The sequence below is a fragment of the Eschrichtius robustus genome, chromosome 13, assembly GCF_028021215.1.
Source record: "Eschrichtius robustus isolate mEscRob2 chromosome 13, mEscRob2.pri, whole genome shotgun sequence".
Taxonomy (NCBI): Eukaryota; Metazoa; Chordata; class Mammalia; order Artiodactyla; family Eschrichtiidae; genus Eschrichtius; species Eschrichtius robustus.
Genome location: NC_090836.1, coordinates 88,701,846 through 88,720,944, shown reverse-complemented (window position 1 = coordinate 88,720,944; position 19,099 = coordinate 88,701,846). Strand labels below are relative to the sequence as shown.

The 19,099-nt window shown below is 40.4% G+C and overlaps 1 protein-coding gene across 5 annotated transcripts; it reads left to right on the top strand.

Moving 5' to 3' along the window:
* The first annotated feature begins 2,134 nt into the window (after window positions 1–2,134).
* Window positions 2,135–18,683, top strand: NFYB (nuclear transcription factor Y subunit beta). 5 transcript variants are annotated; one of them, XM_068561602.1, is made up of 8 exons: window positions 2,135–2,260; window positions 4,845–4,931; window positions 11,478–11,571; window positions 12,986–13,116; window positions 14,996–15,193; window positions 16,424–16,505; window positions 17,542–17,621; window positions 18,234–18,683. In XM_068561602.1, exons 2-8 carry the CDS (start codon window positions 4,926–4,928, stop codon window positions 18,264–18,266), a joined length of 624 nt encoding a protein of 207 aa, XP_068417703.1. In that variant the 5' UTR covers window positions 2,135–2,260; window positions 4,845–4,925; the 3' UTR covers window positions 18,267–18,683. The 5 variants fall into 5 exon arrangements, with proteins under 5 accessions (XP_068417703.1, XP_068417707.1, XP_068417704.1 ...); XM_068561606.1 differs by lacking the exon at window positions 2,135–2,260 and adding an exon at window positions 2,898–3,080; XM_068561603.1 differs by lacking the exon at window positions 2,135–2,260 and adding an exon at window positions 2,907–3,111.
* Window positions 18,684–19,099: the final 416 nt, after the last annotated feature.

The following is a 19,099-nucleotide window of genomic DNA, read 5'->3' as shown; positions in this document are numbered from 1 at the left end:
TGTCATGGCAGGTTAACTGGGATTCAACTGCAGATGGGGTGTGGACTGGGTCTCCAGTCTCCTAGAGTTAGCTCCCAGGGTAAGAAGAGTGCTTTACTTACTTCTGTAGCCCTGAGGCTCCTAGCACAGTGACCGGTAGACAGTAGGGGCTGAACGATCCTTTGTTGACTTGAAATTAAGCATGTAGATTAGATCAATGGCACTGAAATAAAACCATATTAATGCAGGGAAAGTAGTCGGTTATCTTTGCATCTTTTGATTCATCATCCAGTGTGTGGATTCGTCATACTTCTCCCAGTTCTACTACTTCCTTTTTTATATTTCCTGCCTTTGAGTACATCATTTCACTCCTAAAACTCCACTTTATGGGTAGTTGTAGAGAAAAGGAGGAGTTAAACACAGGCCAACATTACTTCTTTTCTGCAAATAACAGTTTTTAAAAGTTTGGTGAAAGATTGAATTTTTAAATCAATTTTTAAAAGATTGAAATTCGGGCTTCCCTGGTGGCGCAGTGGTTGAGAATCTGCCTGCCAATGCAGGGGACACGGGTTCGAGCCCTGGTATGGGAAGATCCCACATGCCGCGGCGCGACTAGGCCCGTGAGCCACAGTTGCTGAGCCTGCGAGTCTGGAGCCTGTGCTCCGCAACAAGAGAGGCCGCGAATAGTGAGAGGCCTGCGCACCGCGATGAAGAGTGGCCCCCGCTTGCCGCAACTAGAGAAAGCCCTAGCACAGAAACGAAGACCCAACACAGCCATAAATAAATAAAATTAAAAAAAAAAAAAGATTGAAATTCATGTGATACAAAGGTAATAAGCCAACTTAAGCTAATGGGCCAACTTTCCTTAGGGCTTTCTCTGTGCATTTACTCTGAGTGAATTCCAAACAATCCTAAGAAGTAGCTAGTATTACTCCCATTGTAGAGGTGAGGAAACTATCACGGAGAGGTCAAGAAACTTGGCCAGGGTCACATGCCAGCAAGAGGGGGAGCTGGCATTCAGATCAGGTTGTCTGATCCCAGGGTGGTATTGTTACTCACTCCTCTTGGAATAATTTGGAGGCTTTCATTCGTCTTTGCTTCCTTATTTGCTCCGGAAATGTGAAAATACGCAGAGAAACGGTAGGAGCTTTATAAATAAAACATGTCTACATATTTTTATGTGATTAAAGCTGGAAAGTTTAATGTGGCACCGGGCCACTTGTTTAGTGGAAGTAAAGGGAACGCGATTCCCGGCTCCGGTTGCAAAAATCCTGCCCCCTTTGCAGTGAGTGGTGTCTGGCCCACCGCCCATCTCTGATGGTCACAGCCCAGGGAAGTCCGACCCAGACTGCACTCAGGGAAAGACAGCGAAGGAGCTTGGCTGCACCAAGGCAAGAATGGGCCATGGACTCTTGCAGCCCAAATGTCATCTGGTTGGCAAAAGCCACATGTCATGTTGCAAATACTATGCGGTTGGGGGACAGGATATGCAACATTTTAAGCTGGCGTGAAGGCTGGCTGGACTGACCAGCTTGTTAAACCTGAAGGAGAGTACTGCATCTTTAGATGGAATCTGAAAAACGAATACCGGAGCTCAGCGGCCGAGTGAGAAGGAGCGTTGTGCATGTGGCCACATTAACAGGGACACAAGGCCAACACGAGGTACTGAAAGCGTTCCAGGAGACAATCGCCGTTCAACTCCACCCTGCAGTTCGGGTGTTGCCCTGGCCGACAGCTTCTGCCCTTGGTTTCCCCATCTTAAAAATCGAGGCGCAGGCAGGCTGCACTCAGGCGGATGAGACACTTGCACTTGGTGGAAGGAGGGGATTGAAAAGACAGGGAAGGCTGAGAAATCACGCTTCGCAAGGCCCGGGGAAAACACCGCGGGAAGCAAGTCCGCACAGACCTTAGCAGCAGCGCGCCAGAGTCCCGGTCCCTGGAAGCCCCCGCCGAGCAAGAAGGCCGCTGGCCGGCTCCGCCGTGCCCCGCAGGACCTACCCGCAGCTGCCCCCAGCCCGCTCTGCAGGCTGGCACAGCTGCCGCCGCTCGGCGCACGGGGCGGGGCCGGAGGCGGGGCCGGGGCCGGGGCGGGGCCGTGCCGGGCGGGCGCGCGGGAGGCGCGGAGGGAGGGTGTCACGCCGAGGGAAGCGGCCCGCGGCGGAGGGAGGGGGGGCCGAGTCCTGGAAGCGGAGCTCCGCGCTGGGACTGGTTCCTTCGCAGCCATTTTCTGTCCAACCAAACAGCCGATTGGAGACGGGAGCCAACCAGGGCTGCATTGGAGGTTTGTGTCTCGCTTCGGCCAATGATCGCTCCTAAACCGACTCCACTTTAGCTCGAATGAAATGTCCGTCTCCTCCCGGCGCCGTCCCCGCCGCCAACGCCGCCGCGGCCGGGGGCACTCGCCTCCCTCCTGCCCGCCCTCCCGCCCGGGCCGGAGCCGGGGCCGGGCGGGCGCCTGCGAGGCCTGTCCCGCTGCGGGCCCGGCCGAGGAGCGAGCGCGGGGCCGTTGCGCGGCTCTTTGTGCGCGGGGTCGAGGAGCGGCGGGACGCGGGCCAGGCCGCCCCCTTCTCGCCGCCGCCGCAGAGCTCCGGGCCCGAGGCCGAGGAGGGGGCGCCGGGGCACCGTCGGGCCCCGCTCTCGGCGGCGTCCCGGCCGGCTCCATTTTGTGCGGAGAGCCGGCCGGGGGGCGGGGGGACGCAGCCAGGACCTCCGGCCCCGATCCTGACCCCTGGGCCTGGCCGCCGCGCGGGGGTCCCCGGGGAGCGCCCCCCTTCCGCCCGCCGGTCCGCGGGGGCACGGCGGGGCCGGGCCGCTTTGTCTGCCCCGGCACCCCGGGCGCCGCGCGGCGGGCGGGCGTTGGGCGCGGGCCCGGGCCCGGGCCGGGCGAGTCGGGGGGATGCGCGCCAGGGGCGTCCGCGCCGCGCGGGCGGGACTGACAGGTCGGCCGGGCGGGCGGTGGGGCTGGGGCCAGCCCGCGCACCTTCGTGGGGAGGAAGCGAGGTCCTCGGGAGGAAGGAATGGATTTGGTTTCCCCGCAGTCTGGTTTACGCGTAAAGAATGCAGCCATCTGGCGGCTTGCGGTCCCTGGACTTGCCCCGAAGGTGGGAAGGAAGCCTTCCTGATTGGACTAAGGTTTTAATCTTGGGTGGGAGGCGGGGAGGATATGCCAGGCTTTAGGAGTAGTAGTCTCCGAGAACAAAGAATTAGGGGACCCACAAGTCGTAATCTCGACCGAAGTACTCTAATGAGATGATTTCAGCAAGGTTAGCGTATGACCTTTAAAAAAATAGTATCCCACTAACCTGCATGGACTACACGGTTCGTGCCACGAATCACTGGGATGGTTTCGGCTTTCTTATATGGAAACTAATCAGCAATATAAAGTGATGAGGTAAACTGATCAATGTAAGTGGCATTAACAAATAGGGATTTTATTTGTAAAGTATTGAAAGTTTAACCCAAAGACCTTAAAAGGCAATTATTCCTTCCTCACACTGCTGCTGTAGTTTTTAATTTAAGGATTATATTGATGCAAAACTCTGGTTTTGATGCCAAAGAATGGAGGGTGGAGGAAGGAAGGGTCTACTGCTTTTCTTGGATACAAATTTGCATTTCTTTAAACATTAAACAGATGTATGCATTCCCTTGAGCTTTCATATATATCACAACCTGCCTTTAAGAAAATATATACCATATGAGGTGATAGTGTTTTTCTTTGATATACCGAATCTAAATATATACCGACTCACCTATTTGGGTGAGTGATTATGGTGAGGTGTGGCACCCCTTCCCCCAGCAAAAATACATAAATATATACAGCTTCTATATTTTAAGGATTCTGAGGATTTTTTACCCCCCCAGAGACACCCTTTAAAAAATAACACTTATAGCTACAAGGAAGGAATTTTCCGGGCAGCTTTGGGCTAGGAAGAGGACGATATTTGGAAAGAAATTAGAAATTCCTTTTAAGATTATAACACAGTGGACAATGTCAGTCTTTGCTGCCTGTACCCTTGTAATGGCATTTTAAAATTCGATTAAGTGGTTATAATTTTTTCTGCCATTTACTAGATTTCATGCTTGAATGCGTATCAGTATTTTTTTCTCCTTTTAAAAATTAACACTAAAAGGGTATGTTTTTGTCCCCCTACTCTCCATTTAATCGTTTCACTCGAGAAAAGGAAAAGCAAATGAGAAAGGGAGATTGTAACATTGTAATTGATGCTAGTTTATTCAGCTATTTATGCCTTAAGGTGAGAAGGAAGTTCTGTTGAGATGCAATTTGAGTCCAAAATGGTGGTGCCTTAAAATGATAAATAAAGGTCTTAATTGATTGTGTTGTTGTTCTCTGGGCAACATGTATCTTCTTCCCGCTATAATCTGAGATATTTAAAAGCATTATACTCAGAGGTAAATTTGTGTCGCCTTTTGAGCTTTTGGACTCTAAATCGCACTCTAAAACAATAAGAAAACCATCACCAAAAAATTAAGTTGATAAATGGAGTGTTCGTGTCTGGGTGTCGATATTTTAAATAGTTTAGATATGTTACATGATTTTTGGTCTCTTGCATATTACATAATTTGGTGTGTTGTGATGAATATTTATGATGAACATGACTAAATATAGGGTTATGTTGGAAAAGCAGTACCTCCCCCCGATGGCATTAACTTTTTTGTAAGTTCTCCAAAATATATCTTCCAATTTAACAAACATTTAATGGGTGCTTGCTTTTTGCACCATTTTTTAGCCATGCACTCCATTAAATAAGAATAGTAGGTAAAATTATATATGCCTGTTTAAATTTTACCAGGAAGAAAGCCTATAGGCTATACTTTCTTACTACTAATAGATGTTTATCTTCTAGGTTGGAATTGGGCAGAGATTAGACACCTTTTTAGGCAGGTGTTCTTGAGTACCACTGACAACACGGTTCTCAGAGTATTTCATGACAGTAAGTATGTTTTATCATTTTGGTTGTTAATTTGATTTGAACTGTAATTAGTTGGAAACAAAATTGTAACTGATTTATATTGGAGATTCCTGATAGAATGAATGCCTTTCAAGGCCAGACAGTACCTCTCCTCATTCCTGTTGCTTTCTTCTTTTTAGGGACTTGCATGTATTAAGTGTTTCCTCTGGGTCCTTAAGAGTTGTCCAGGCTACAGGGTAAAAAGCTGTCCCAGCTCTCAAGAGGCTATCTGTTTAGCTGGCAGGGCTTTAGTCAAATTGAATATTAGAGGCAAGTTATGTGTGGAACAGAAATGCTGGTTCTAAGGGTAGCACAAGTGAAAAGAGAGGCGTGGTGGGCATGGTAGTTGGGAATGTCATGGAGGGAGCCTGCAGGGTTCGAACTGAGCGTTGAAGTGGGGTTGGATAGGTGCAGGCTGTCACCAGAAGCAGAAGCCTGAAGGTAGGGGTGAGTGACTTATGTTTAGTGGCTGGGCAGTAGATCTGCATGGTCCAGGTGGGGATTTCACAGGATAATCTAGTGAAGAGATACCACGTGACCTGTCTGGATACTTAATCTTGAATCTGATACTACATCTGTAACATCAGGCACAGTCACAACTTCCTTGAGACATGATCGCCTCACTCCTAAAACAAAAGAACAAAAACAAAAGAACAAAAGAACCTGGTGATCCCTAAATAAGGTTTTTTAAAAAAATCAGCCCTGAAGATAGAGTTGGAAACCAGTTTAGTTAGGTTAAATAGGGGAACCACTCATGTAAAGCCATGAAATGGTTTGGATTTGATGCGGAAGACTTTTAGAACCATTTCAGTGAGATTAGTCTTAAAACTATATGTACCCAGGTAGGTTGGATAGTAATCCAGTGGAAATAGAAAAGGAAGGGCATATCCAGAAAACATTTAAACAGATTAGGTAGATCTTGGAGGAGATAGAAGAACCTAAGATGACACTGGTATAATTAGCCTGGAAGAGTAGAGAGATAGCATTATTAACAATGGAATTGCAACAGTTCAAAAGGAGTTCTTATCCATTGCCTCCTTGCAGGGGATGGGGGAGGTGAATTTCATTTTCCAGTATCTTAAGTTTGCAGTGGTGGGATATCAGACATATTCTACAGGCCTGGCTTGCTTGGGTGGCAGTCATGATATAGTTGTAGATGTAGGACTTATGAGCATAAAAATGATATTTAATGAGTTTATTAAGAAAGTAAGGGAAGAAAGAGAAAACGATTGTTGGTTAAAACTAACAAGTAGGATGTGGGAAGGAAAGAATATTGCTTTGGAAATCAAGGGAGAAGAGAATTCCAAGCATAAATGTGGGGTCAGCAGTGGCCAGCACTACAAAGAACAGTCAAGTAGGTTGAAGGCAAGATCTTTGCCAACTTTTGAGAGCAGTTTCAGTATCATGTTGGGATGGAAAAGCACATGTCACAGAGTTTCAGTAGGAATGAAGAGGTGTGTAAGGACTGTCAGGGTGAGGATGAGCCAGACAGAGTGTGGAGCAGAATTAAGGTTGTATGTGTCTATATGTACTTCGGTGTGTTTAATGAGGGAGACTAAGCATGTTTAAGGAAGAATGAAGAAGCTGGTACTAGAGATGAGGAATCTTCGTATTATTCCTTATCCTCAAAGAGATAAAAAGGAATTGATCCATAGAACAGGTGAAAGGGGTCATGTAAGAGAGGAAACTTTTTATGCCTGGGAAGAATATGAGAACTGTATTTGAAGGGACAGTAATAATACTAGGGTACATTTGCTGAGTTCTTACTGTGTATCATGCACTTTGCTAAGTGCTTTTTATACAATACCTTCACTTCTCATAGCAATTTCATTTTGAAAATGGGGAAGTTAATATTGTCCTTGCTTGAGAAGCATCTTTGAAGGTTTTTAATATACAATCAGTAGACTCAGAATTTAGAGGACAAATTAAAGACGTAGGCTTAAGGACTATTTGAAAAACTATCAGGAACAAATACTGTAAAGTACTTCGCATCTGAGACTCTGGACTTGGGTCTCATTTAGGGTGCCACCTTGGGCAAGTCATTAGCCTCACATAACCTCAATTTTCTCACCTGCTTCATGGGGTCATGAACATTGCATAAGGTATTTAGAAAGTGCTCAAAAATGTTAAACATATTAAAGAGGGCACTACTTATCACATTTGTGCAACAGATTATTAGTATAGTTAAGATACCGCTACATCAAAAAATTATAGAATAAAATTTACTAGCTTAGCTGACCATTTGTTTCACATAATATTTTAGAGAACAATATTATCAGTTAAACTAAATACTTAGAATAGTCAATAAAATTAATTTAATGGGATTTAACTACTCTTTGTCCATATTTCTCAGTTCCCTTGGATCTAATGATTGATCATTTTACCCGTTCTCGTCATTATCCTACATGCTCTTTCCTCTTTGTTGTCTGGATGGAATCTAACACTTTAGGGTCTCTGTTCTTACCAGGCTTGTAAGTATCACAGCTGGACATATTGATTCCACTAAACATTTCTGGTCACCAACTTCAGCTAGGCTCTTTGCATCCTCCTAGCACTCCTGTTCCCTTCCTTTTGCATTCTCTGGGGAAAGCCATCTGTCTCCCCAGCTGTAAGAATCCCAGCATTATCCTTGGTTCTTCCTCCAGCTCTTATTCAGTCAGCCACCAAGTCTGTTGATTTTACCAACGAAAAAGCTCTGTAGCCTCTGCTTCTGCTGTCCAGTGCTGCTGTCCTGTTGATACTGGGAATGTTCACCATCTTTCCTCAACTCATGCCCTGAATGCAGCATTGTAGTCCTTACTGGACTTCTGCCCCCATTCTTGCTCCCCTCCAGTTCACTTTCTACACTGGACTGTAGCCAGAGCGATGTTTTTAAAGAGAAATCTGATTTGCATTCTTCTGCTAAAGCTCTTCTTTGATTTACTCTTGTCCACGAGATACTGCTTGATCCAGCCTCTACTTAGCTCATTCCAGTCCTCCAGTACTATTTCTCAGTTTCCTTTGCCTGGAACATTCTTGTCCCATCTTTCTTTGACTGATTGCTGTTCATCTTTCAGTCTCAGTTTAAACGTCATTTTCTTAAGACGGCCTTCCTTGACTCTTTAGACTAGTGAGGTTCCTTATGGAATAAACTCCCAAAGCATATAACAAAACATCTTTATTTTCCTTAGCACTGTGCACTAGCAATTAGTTAATTATTTGTAATTATTTAATAACTATATATTACATTTACTGAGTATTCTTTTTTTTTTTAACTTTTTATTTTTTTGACTATTTTTTTGCTTTTATTTATTTATTTATTTTTAAATTTTTATTTATTTATTATTTATTTTTGGCTGTGTTGGGTCTTCTTTTCTGTGCGAGGGCTTTCTCTAGTTGCGGCAAGCGGGGGCCACTCTTCATCGCAGTGCGCGGGCCTCTCAGTATCGCGGCCTCTCTTGTTGCGGAGCACAGGCTCCAGACGCGCAGGCTCAGTAACTGTGGCTCACGGGCCCAGTTGCTCCGCGGCATGTGGGATCTTCCCAGACCAGGGCTCGAACCCGTGTCCCCTGCATTGGCAGGCAGACTCTCAACCACTGCGCCACCAGGGAAGCCCTTACTGAGTATTCTTATTGTACTATGGTAGGTCTTTACATGGTAAGTACTATTCTCGTCCCACTTGCCAGTAAGTAGCAGGGAATTCAAACCAGGTGACCTGATTCCAGAGCCTGTGCCTTGGAAATACTAGTAGGCTGCGCTCCCCACCCCGTCCCCCTGACCCCAGTTTACATAACATTTGTCTTCTCTGCAAGACGAGGACAGAGACCTTGTCTTTGTTGTTGACCTATGACGTTGTCGGCACATAGCAGAGACTTGATAAATACAGGGTGCTTACTCGGTAAATATTTGTTCACTGGCTTACAATCTACAATCTATTTTGTAAATTTTCATAGGAAGTTTTAGACCTAGAAAAAGCCTTTGGGATGTATCTAGCAAGTTACCCCCCTCATTTCTTATATGTATATATAGGAGGATAGCTAGCATATTGTAAGCATCAGAGATGAGGCTAGCTTGTTGAATGGAAGATTCTAAGAGCCTTGGGGATTCCAAGATGGGGACACTGAGCTTTGGCTTACAGAACAGGGTAAATCAGAAAGATTTCAGGAGGATGGGTGAACACTGGGATTAAAGTATGGGGCAGGATTTTAATGGTAGAAAGACAGAAGAGAGGAAGACAGGAGTGGTGAAATGACAGAGAAGCTAAAACTTGCAGAACCAAAGACACATAACAGCTAAGCAGATGACATGTGGCTTATCTTCAAAGGAGGGAGGGTGAGATCTGACATCTGAGTACGCTATGTGCCAAACTCTGTCCTTAGCAGGTTTCTAGTCTTTATTTAATTCCAACAACTCTATGAAATACTTTCAGAAGTAATTTTTAGAAGACTGAGGTTTAGAGGCTAACGTTCTTAATCCAGGTGATAAACTTGCTGCTAATTCCAGTGCATGACAAGATAATGTAAGTTACACTTTTTGCCTTTAATACTTTTTTTACATTATATTTATAAATTAATTAATCTCTCAGATCATGGTTATTACAACAAGGTCTTGCTCATCAGCTAATTTAAAAAGACTCAGGCTATCCTGTGGACATTGATTTAGCAAAGGATTTCTGTAACTGCCTCCACCCCCCCCCTTCCCAAAAAAACAAACTGTATTTGTTTCTTAGTTTTAGGCTTTTAACCACTTTGGTCCTGTCTCCTGCACCTTGATCTCCCCTAGGGCATTGTAAAAACCAATCCATTCACAGCTATCCTAATTGACCTCTCTTTCATGGCTAATAAATCCATCATCATATCTATTAAAGACTACTCTCCTAGTATCTTTATAGCATTTTAGGATCAAAATAGCATTTTATATTTGGAAAATGCTTCATACATATATTAGCTGTTTAAGATGTGGAAGGTGAAATTATTATTTCCATTTTATATAGAAATACATTTAACCGGTAGGGATGTTTGTTTTCAGGGATCAATAAGAGAGTCTAAATCAGAGCTCACTGACTGTTGTTTACCTCTTCTTAGAGGGCACTAAGAAGCATCATAAATAGGTACCCTGTACTTTCACAAATTATTAAAAGTAAGTGAATTCTATTCTCTACCCCCTTAAAACAGCTATATAAATTATGGAAATGTATCTGTATTTACAATTAAATTAGATACCACAGTCAACAGATGCATCAAAGAAATGCCATGTTATTGAAGACTTGGAAACTAGCCTGGTATTTTAGTATTAGGTAAAAATCCAACAGAGATGGAAAGGAAGAGGTGTTACATAAGGACTCAAATATCTCAGTTAATAACATTGTTTGTGCTGGGTCCTGGGCCTTGATAAACATTTAGGATCAACTGTCTCTTCTTGATTTGGCCTGAAAGCATATGTAAATTACACTTAATTTTTGCTATGCTTTTTATTCAGATAATGCATTCAAAATTTTTCCATCCACAGTTTTCCATCCAGTCCCTTATTGTTTTGAATAGTATTATTTGCAAAGCAGAAAGACTTCCAGGATTTGCCATGTTGGAATGGAGACAGTTCAGGGCTTATGGGGCCCCCCCACCCCGCCCAGATTTTCCCTCTTAGAAATCGTTTACCTCTGAGTAAAATTAAGCAGGGTTTTATTTTTATTTTGGCCCGTGCCGCGTGGCTTCAGGGAATCTCAGTTCCCTAACCCACAGCAGTGAAAGCGTGAAATCCTAACCACTAGACCACCAGGGAATTCCCAGGGTTCTTTTAAAATAGTCATTTTAACTCTCATTTTTGTCTGTGGTTATCATTTTCCTATTTTTATATGCAGATCTCCAAGCTCCCTGACCCCTCCTTTTCTTTTTTCCATAACGAGTCAAAAGTCTGAGGGTGGGGGGAGAGAAAATTAACCTTTGACTAGACTTAGGGGCGATGAGCTTGTTCAGAATGGGGGTGCACTTTCGGGTTGTGTGGGCACAGGACTGTGCAGGGAGCCCACGTGCTTCTTGTACCAAACAGCAGTTTAAACCAGGATATTGTCTCTTGTGGAACTTCTGTGAGATGGCAAAGAGAGTTTGCAGCGAGAGCAAAAAAGTTCGTGTAGGAATATCTGGCTTTAGCAGGAGAGCTGAACAGGCTGGATATAGGTGACTAACTACTAAGCTGATTTTGGCTTTGCTTGTCATTACAGAGATAAATTAGGTTGTAAGTCAGGGTTGCCTATACTATATTTGATGATGATGCAATTGAAAAGAAAGACGTGTGTGTTTTAAATTCATTTCCTTGTTTTGTTTCCCCGTTGGTCTTAGGCTTATTGCTTAATAGAGGGTGAATAGGGGAATCTTGAATCATTGGCAAATTATCAAAAGGTTTCCAAATCAAGAAATATGTTTTCTTTTAGTAAGCTTAAGGCTGTGAAAAATGTAACTGACTCATCCTATGACAGTTTATGAGCACTGAATCTATTATGTAGTTTTTAGACAAGTTTTATTGAAGATTATTGAAAGCTTTTTTTCCTCATAGATGGATGGTGACAGTTCCACCACAGATGCTTCTCAACTAGGAATTTCTGCAGACTATATTGGAGGAAGTCATTATGTTATACAGCCTCATGATGGTAAGAAAGCCACAATTAGAAACAAATTCACAAGTAGGAACAAATTAGAAAGTGGAAATTTTATTGATGTGATGTTCTAGGTTACTTTTGTCTTTACAGGAAAAGTAGCACTCTTGTGTCACAGTTTAGTGATAGTCTAAAAAGGTATACTTTGCTATTTTTATTAGAAATAGTCTTCAAAAGAATGACGGGTTTTAGAAAAGAATTCTATAAAAGTATGCCTTTTTAAAGCTGGTACAGTTTCTTTAATGATTTGTTATTGATTTCCTACTTAAGTATTAAATATGGCGAATTCTTACTCAATTGATAAACTGAGTACTTTAGAGGGTGGTTGCTAGCTATTATATTTCTAGTACTTATGAACAGACTTAGTTTTGGTTTTTATTCAATATTAAGTTTTAACTATGTAGTAGAATGGCAGTATTATGTTGGCCTATCAGAAATAATTTGCTTTTGTGGCATTCTGATGTGTAAGATTAAAAAACACTAAGATATATTTTTGTAGAAGGCAGTTGGGGGTAGTGATTATTTACTTCATCCTAAAACAGATATTCAAACAAGTTAATTTTGATAACATCATTTTAAACATGTAAAAATGTAAACTGAATCAACTTAAGTACCTTTCTTATTTAATACATATATTAATAAAAGAGTGGGAAGTTTACTTACAGGATACTGCATTTAATCATAAAAGGATATTATTTGTACTATGAAAGCTTCAGTTATATCTAAAATTTTACTTTCTGTAAGAACATTGGATTACTGCTATAGCTTTGTTCAAAAACTGTTACTACATTAGTGGTAATCCAATTGGGTTAGTAATATTCAAGTCCAGTTTTTCCATTCTGTATAAACTTGGCTTTGGATAAACACACACCCTTTTAATCTTGTTATATGCATGGAGCCATAGATCACAGTCTCTTCTATTTTATAGCTAAGTTATGTAACATATTTATGAGCACCTCCTCTGTTGGAGGTGCTGTACCAAGTCCTAGGAGGGACACAAAGCTGATCCCTGGACTCAGGTAGCAAAAATCTAAGAGGGGGAATGAGAAATAAGGATTATAAAATGTGTTAAGAGAAGAGACACAAAGAAGCACTTGTTTGTGATATTTTGTGAAAGGAGAGATCACTTCTGAAGGTGCTGTGGAGATGTATTTGAGCTTTTTGGAGAATGGGTAGGTAGGATTTAGTAGGCAGAGTTGAGGATAAGAGTATTCTAGGCAGTGGGTTTGAAATTAATGAGGAGGTTCATTTATGGCCCTGAGAAAATTGTGAAAAGAACTGCTATCCTAATCCCTAAAAACGATTAGGAAATGAACCAGAATGTTTCTTATCTTAGATTGTTTTCGGTAGTCTTCTCTATCTTGAAGGAAAAATTATGAGAAGCTATAAACCTGTTATTTTTACTTAGATACTGAGGACAGCATGAATGATCATGAAGACACAAACGGTTCAAAAGAAAGTTTTAGAGAACAAGATATATATCTTCCAATTGCAAATGTTGCAAGGATAATGAAAAATGCCATACCTCAAACGGGAAAGGTAATGCTGAGGAGAAATTTAACTGGGTTTTGTTTTTCAGGGGTGGGGCAGGGGGAATGTAAAAGTACATGAACACATATTTCATGAATATAGTTAGCTGTTGATTTCAGTCATTCAGCCTTTCAGCAAAACACATATTTCAGTTGTACACACTTGGTTACTGAGCGGTGTTCCAATTTCAGCTCTCTCATGTCCCTCAGTGCTCCCGCTCCCCCACTTGCTGGAAGCAGATAAAACAGAATTAAGAATCGTTGTAAAAATAGGTGCATTGTCAGAACTATCAGGTTTTGGGCATATGAAGTTGTAACTTCCATATTGTTGCGGCAAAATTGGATCACGTTGGGCTGATGGATGTAGTAAGGATTTTCCCCCCAAATCTATGTGTTTGGAAACTTTCTCTATAATTATAAATATTAACATACATTTAATTCAACTGGCATTTTTTAAAGTAGTTTTGTCTTGTGAGAGAAATAACTGTATAAACAGTTACTTATAACAGCTTTTAAAAACTCATTGGCACTCTACTTATCACTTGGTCTGAACTGAAGTCCACACTTTGTATATTGCTTTGTATTGCATAATAAGCTTTCTCTCGTTTTATTGTAGCTTAGAAAATACTTATGAAAGTAATAAAGCTTACGAAGAAATACATTATTAAAATATATCACTAAGCCTAGAAGTTCCAATTTGAGTGGTCCTCCTTATGTTTTAAGGGGAAAAAAGCACAACTGCTGATAATTGCTTACTAGGCTAGGCCTGCGCTGCCTGGTACTGTGGCCACTAGCCACATGTGGTTATTGAGCACTTGAAATGTTGGCCGAATGAATTGAGATGTGCTGTAAATGTAAAACATACCCCAGATTTTGAAGGCTTAGTATAAAAAAAAGGCTAAAGAGATCTCAATTTTTAAAATGTTTAATTGAAATATAGTTGATTTTCAGTATTTAAAATATCTCAATTTTTAAATGGATTCTGTGTTTAAATGATAATATTTTAGATTTACTAGGTTAAGCAAAATATATTGAAATTAATTTCACTTTTTTTTTTTTTTTTTAGCATAGCTGCTGGAACATCTAAAGTTATGTATCCAGCTCAGGTTATATTATCTTGTTTGACTGCATTTATGCAGTAACTCTTGTTACTTTTCACCAGGATGTAAAATAGGCATGGAGGTGAAAGACAGTATGTTTCAGCAAGGATTTTGTCATTCCTGTTAGAAGTGGCTTTGGAATTGCATGATTTAATCTATTAGAGTTTCACTTTCAAACCCTAGACCACTAAGTGAAGAGTTGTTTTTATAATGAGATGGCAGGTGTGTGCTTCTTTTGGTAGGCTTTTTCATAAACTCAAAACGTATTCCGGACACTTTGTACCTTTATTAATAAAAATGTCACCAGATGTCATTATTTCACTCCCTTGTAAGCCTTACAGTGAATTTAGTGTTTAGTTTGTTTTTAAAAACTTTCTGGTGTCCTCATTGGTGGAAATGCCAGGGCAGAGAAGCGGTACCTAAGTCTAGCCCACAGTACACTCCAGACATAACAGGATTGATTTTCTTGGGGCACTTGGTTAGTAAGAGTTTTCATCTTTATGGGGTGGTAGGGTCATCCAGTAGTTGCTTTTATACCTAAATTCTGTTTTCTGTGAACAGTTGTCAAGGCTTCTCTCATTTGTATTTGAGTTTTCAGTCTCGCTCAATGAGGGTTGGAATTTTGATAGCATACGTTACGTCACTGTTAGCAGCGTATATTTTGAAGATTAAAGGTTAACAGTCATAAACTGAAATTTATATTCTTCTGAAAAGCCTTTTATTTTTGCAGGTTGTTAGGAAAGTGGTGGTTATATTCCCTGCAGATTTACCTATGACTTTTCTCTTCAGATTGCAAAAGATGCCAAAGAATGTGTTCAAGAATGTGTAAGTGAGTTCATCAGCTTTATAACATCTGAAGCAAGTGAACGATGCCATCAAGAGAAACGGAAGACAATCAATGGAGAAGATATTCTCTTTGCCATGTCTACCTTAGGCTTCGACAGTTATGTAGAACCTCTGAAATTATACCTTCAGAAGTTCAGAGAGGTAAGTAAAGTGTCTCCCATTATGTTTTTAAGAAAATAAGATACACTATTCAATTTTAACTTTTTAAATGTATTAATCATTTTTCAGAAGTATGTAATCACTTATATTACTGAACTTAAATAGGAAGTCCTTTCTTTTTTCCTTTGTCTATTACTAATGACAGCGTAGTTGTGTAATGATTCAGAGCATGGACTCTGGATTTAGACCACCTGGATGCTGAACTCTGTGACTCTGGGCAGACTATTTAAGTACTTTAGGCCTTGGTTTCCTGGTCTGTAAAGTGAGGCTAATAATAATAGTACCCACCTCACAGAGTTACTGAGAGGACTAAGTAAAATAATCCATGTACAGCCCTTGGCTTGGCACATACAGAGTGCTCGATAATGTTAGCACATGCTGTTATTGTTACTAATTTAAAAGAGGTAGCATCTCAAAGCTTGGGGCCTTTTAGATAAGAAAAAGGGAATTATAACTATATCCTTTTCTTATTATTGATTGAATTCTTCCACATTTCCTATTTGGTTTTTCTTTGCATGTGGTATGAATTTTGTGAAAATGAATTGAGATCAGCATATTTATTTCTACACTCCAACTTGGGTGTCAGATCCACATTGCATTCAGAATACTTTCTTAATGTCTCTAGTGTTAGAATCCCATTAAATTAGTGATATCTGCACAGAATGACTAAAGTAGGAAGAGAATGTGTAAATTCTTTACAAAACTTTTCCAAATCTTCAGCATCATTAGAACCTGAGAGCGGACAGAAACTTAGAGGTCTTTGATCCAAACTGTAATTTTGATTTAGGAATTTTAAACTCCAAACTGGCTGCTATAGTGCTGGCTGAGAGCTGCATGTATAGTTAAATGATAACTTGGATCACTTGTAGTAGATCTGCAAGCTGGGTATTTACAGTTTTTGCAGACTACTTCATCTGTAAATAGACTTCTCTTTTCCTTTTGATGTAGTGTGGAATAACTTTATTTTTACTGACAAATATTTTATATTTTCTAGGTCATTACTAACACTGTCTTGTGATGACTACTGCATATATAACAGCATTTTGAAGGACCTTTCCATATGTTATTAACCAGAAGCATTAATAAATACTCTGTATTTTGTAATAATAGAAGCTCCTAATTTTAGGAAATAAGTAAGCATTCTCATTTAGGAAACAGGTGGTTGTTGTCGTTTTGAATACAGTGATTGCTTGTTTGATTTCCCTTCCTCAGGCTATGAAAGGAGAGAAAGGAATTGGTGGAGCAGTCACAGCTACAGATGGACTAAGTGAAGAGCTTACAGAGGAGGCATTTAGTAAGCAGTGTTATGATACATTTGTGCAGCTACATTCGTTCTTACGAGTCATGTAGATTATTGGCAGTGATTAATTCTATATGTCTAGAGTAGAACTTTTGGAATATTAGCACTGAGTGTTTTGACATAGCACTAATTTGCATAGTTCTTACTAGTTCATGCCCTTATATTTGAAGTCGGTGAGGGATAAGCGTATAAATTTTGATTCTGCAGAGATTATAATCTTTCACCAATAGTTCTAATGGATTTCCATAGTCCCTAGTTTTTGGCTTAAGATTCACAGGAGAGGAGTACTGAGAATTGTTGTTTATAATATAAAATCTTGTGATTTAAATAAATTTGAACTGAAGGTTTCTTAAAAATTGAGTGTCATATTGGTGAAATAAAAGGTCTATGGTGATGTTTCTCATATAAAATTTACGTGTACATATATTTCTCATATTTAAAATATATGCTGCTTAGTTATGTAAGTGTTGCTCCCAACCAGGCCTCACAGTGTAGGTCTACTTATGAGTCAGAAACTCCATCCAGTCTTTTATGCCCATGGGCAATTAGCGAAAGTACACTTCAGAAAATTGAAAAATGCTATAGGAAAAAAATGTGCGTTTTTAGGGAACTTTTTTTTTTTTTTTTTTTGGTGGTTATTTTAATTAATTAATTAATTAATTTTTGGCTGTGTTGGGTCTTCGTTTCTGTGTGAGGGCTTTCTCTAGTTGCGGCAAGCGGGGGCCACTCTTCATCGCGGTGCGCGGGCCTCTCACTATTGCGGCCTCTCTTGTTGCGGAGCACAGGCTCCGGACGCGCAGGCTCAGTAGTTGCGGCTCACGGGCCTAGTTGCTCTGCGGCATGTGGGATCTTCCCAGACCAGCGCTCGAACCCGTGTCCCCTGCATTAGCAGGCAGATTCTCAACCACTGCGCCACCAGGGAAGCCCAGGGAACTTTTTTTAAATGGAAAAATCACACAACCTTAAGGTTCAGGTCAAGAAAGCAGATGCAGTTCTTTTCCTGCTTTAACTTTTTTTTTCTGTCTTTTAGCTAACCAGTTACCAGCTGGCTTAATAACTGCAGATGGTCAGCAACAAAATGTTATGGTTTACACAACATCATATCAACAGGTACAGTACCTTCTTTCTATTAATATTTTAAATAATTTAAAAAATTATATTCATTGATTTTTTTTTAATCACAGGTAGTTAACGTCAACACATTATTATTAAGAATCTGATAAAGAAGGTTGTTAAAAATTGTTTTCTCAAAATATGTAACTGTGTATAGTATTCTCTGATGGTTACAGATATGTACACAGATGTTCATACAGTTCACCCGTCATATCCACGGGTTCCACACCCATGGATTCAACCAACCATGGATCATGTTTCCGACCTGTGGTTTGTGGTTGGTTGAATCCGCAGATGGAATTTGCGGATGCAGAACCCATGGATACTGAAGGCCGATTAAAGGACTTGAGCATCTGTGCATTTTGGCTTCCACAGGGCATTTTGGAACCAATCCTCCATGGATATTGAGGGGATGAATGTATTTGCATAGATTTCTATAAAGATACACAAGAAATTATTAAAGTAGCTCCTTAGGTAGCGAGAATGGAGATTTGGGGTGGGAACTAGACTTATTTTTCATTGTCTGTTGTTTTTACTCTTTGAATGTTTATAATATACAGGAAACTATTTTTTCTTTAATTCTGCTCAATTTAAATTTTCAAATCTTAGATTTCTGGTGTTCAACAAATTCAGTTTTCATGATCCGAAGAAATGATGGACTGGAGAGTGTAGAGAACTGAGTCTGTATGATTCCGGAACAGAGACATTAGAAGGAGCTGACTGGTGAAAAGATGTCTCTTTGTATATTAAATAGCTGTAATGTAGCTTCCCAATGCTTGACTAATTGAGGTGTTAATTCTGACTTGAGAATCTTTTTCATGAATGATTTTAAAGAAAAATTTGGATTTTAAAGGTATTAAAATATTTTTGTTTTGTACGAGAGTTTGTTGCTCTGTATGACTCCTGTATGCATTGTATATTGCAGTTTATTACTGTCAGAGATTTGTAGACAGTTTCTTATTTTCATATTGAATCATGTTACTTTTGTAATAATTCAAGTAAGCAGCTGGGTTAATTCATGATGTTTGCCCTTTTAATAAAAAATAAGGGTAGAGTTCATTTTGAATGCAAGTTGCCTTTATTATAAATTTGAGTTTGTCTTGGTTATATAATACTTTGCATGATAACCTAGCTAGATTTTTAGCATTTGCCATATTTATTAACTTTTTTGTAAAACATTCATAGCTTAAGCAGCAACATTTTAAAAAAAAATGTAGTTGAGAAATTAAGTGTGAATGCAGAAGCAAATATTGTCTGCCCTATTCAACTTGGTGCCCGTTAACAGTGTTTACACTGTTCATTGTGCCTGTTAAGATAGTTTTAGTTTATTGGAGCTTCTGTTAAGACTAGATTTGTCTTTGAGTTACATTATTATGAGTGTTGGAATTCATTAAGTTTAATGTAGTCCTAGTGCTCTTGAAATGGTGCCCCTTTCATTTTGTATATGATTTTTCCAAAGGCATATCTTCAAATAC

What these genes read in the sequence shown, in the direction of transcription:
- NFYB (XM_068561602.1), top strand. An exon ending in CCATACCTCAAACGGGAAAG is followed by an intron (nt 13,117 to 14,995) that starts GTAATGCTGAGG and finishes TTTTCTCTTCAG; the next exon opens with ATTGCAAAAGATGCCAAAGA. An exon ending in ACCTTCAGAAGTTCAGAGAG is followed by an intron (nt 15,194 to 16,423) that starts GTAAGTAAAGTG and finishes TCCCTTCCTCAG; the next exon opens with GCTATGAAAGGAGAGAAAGG.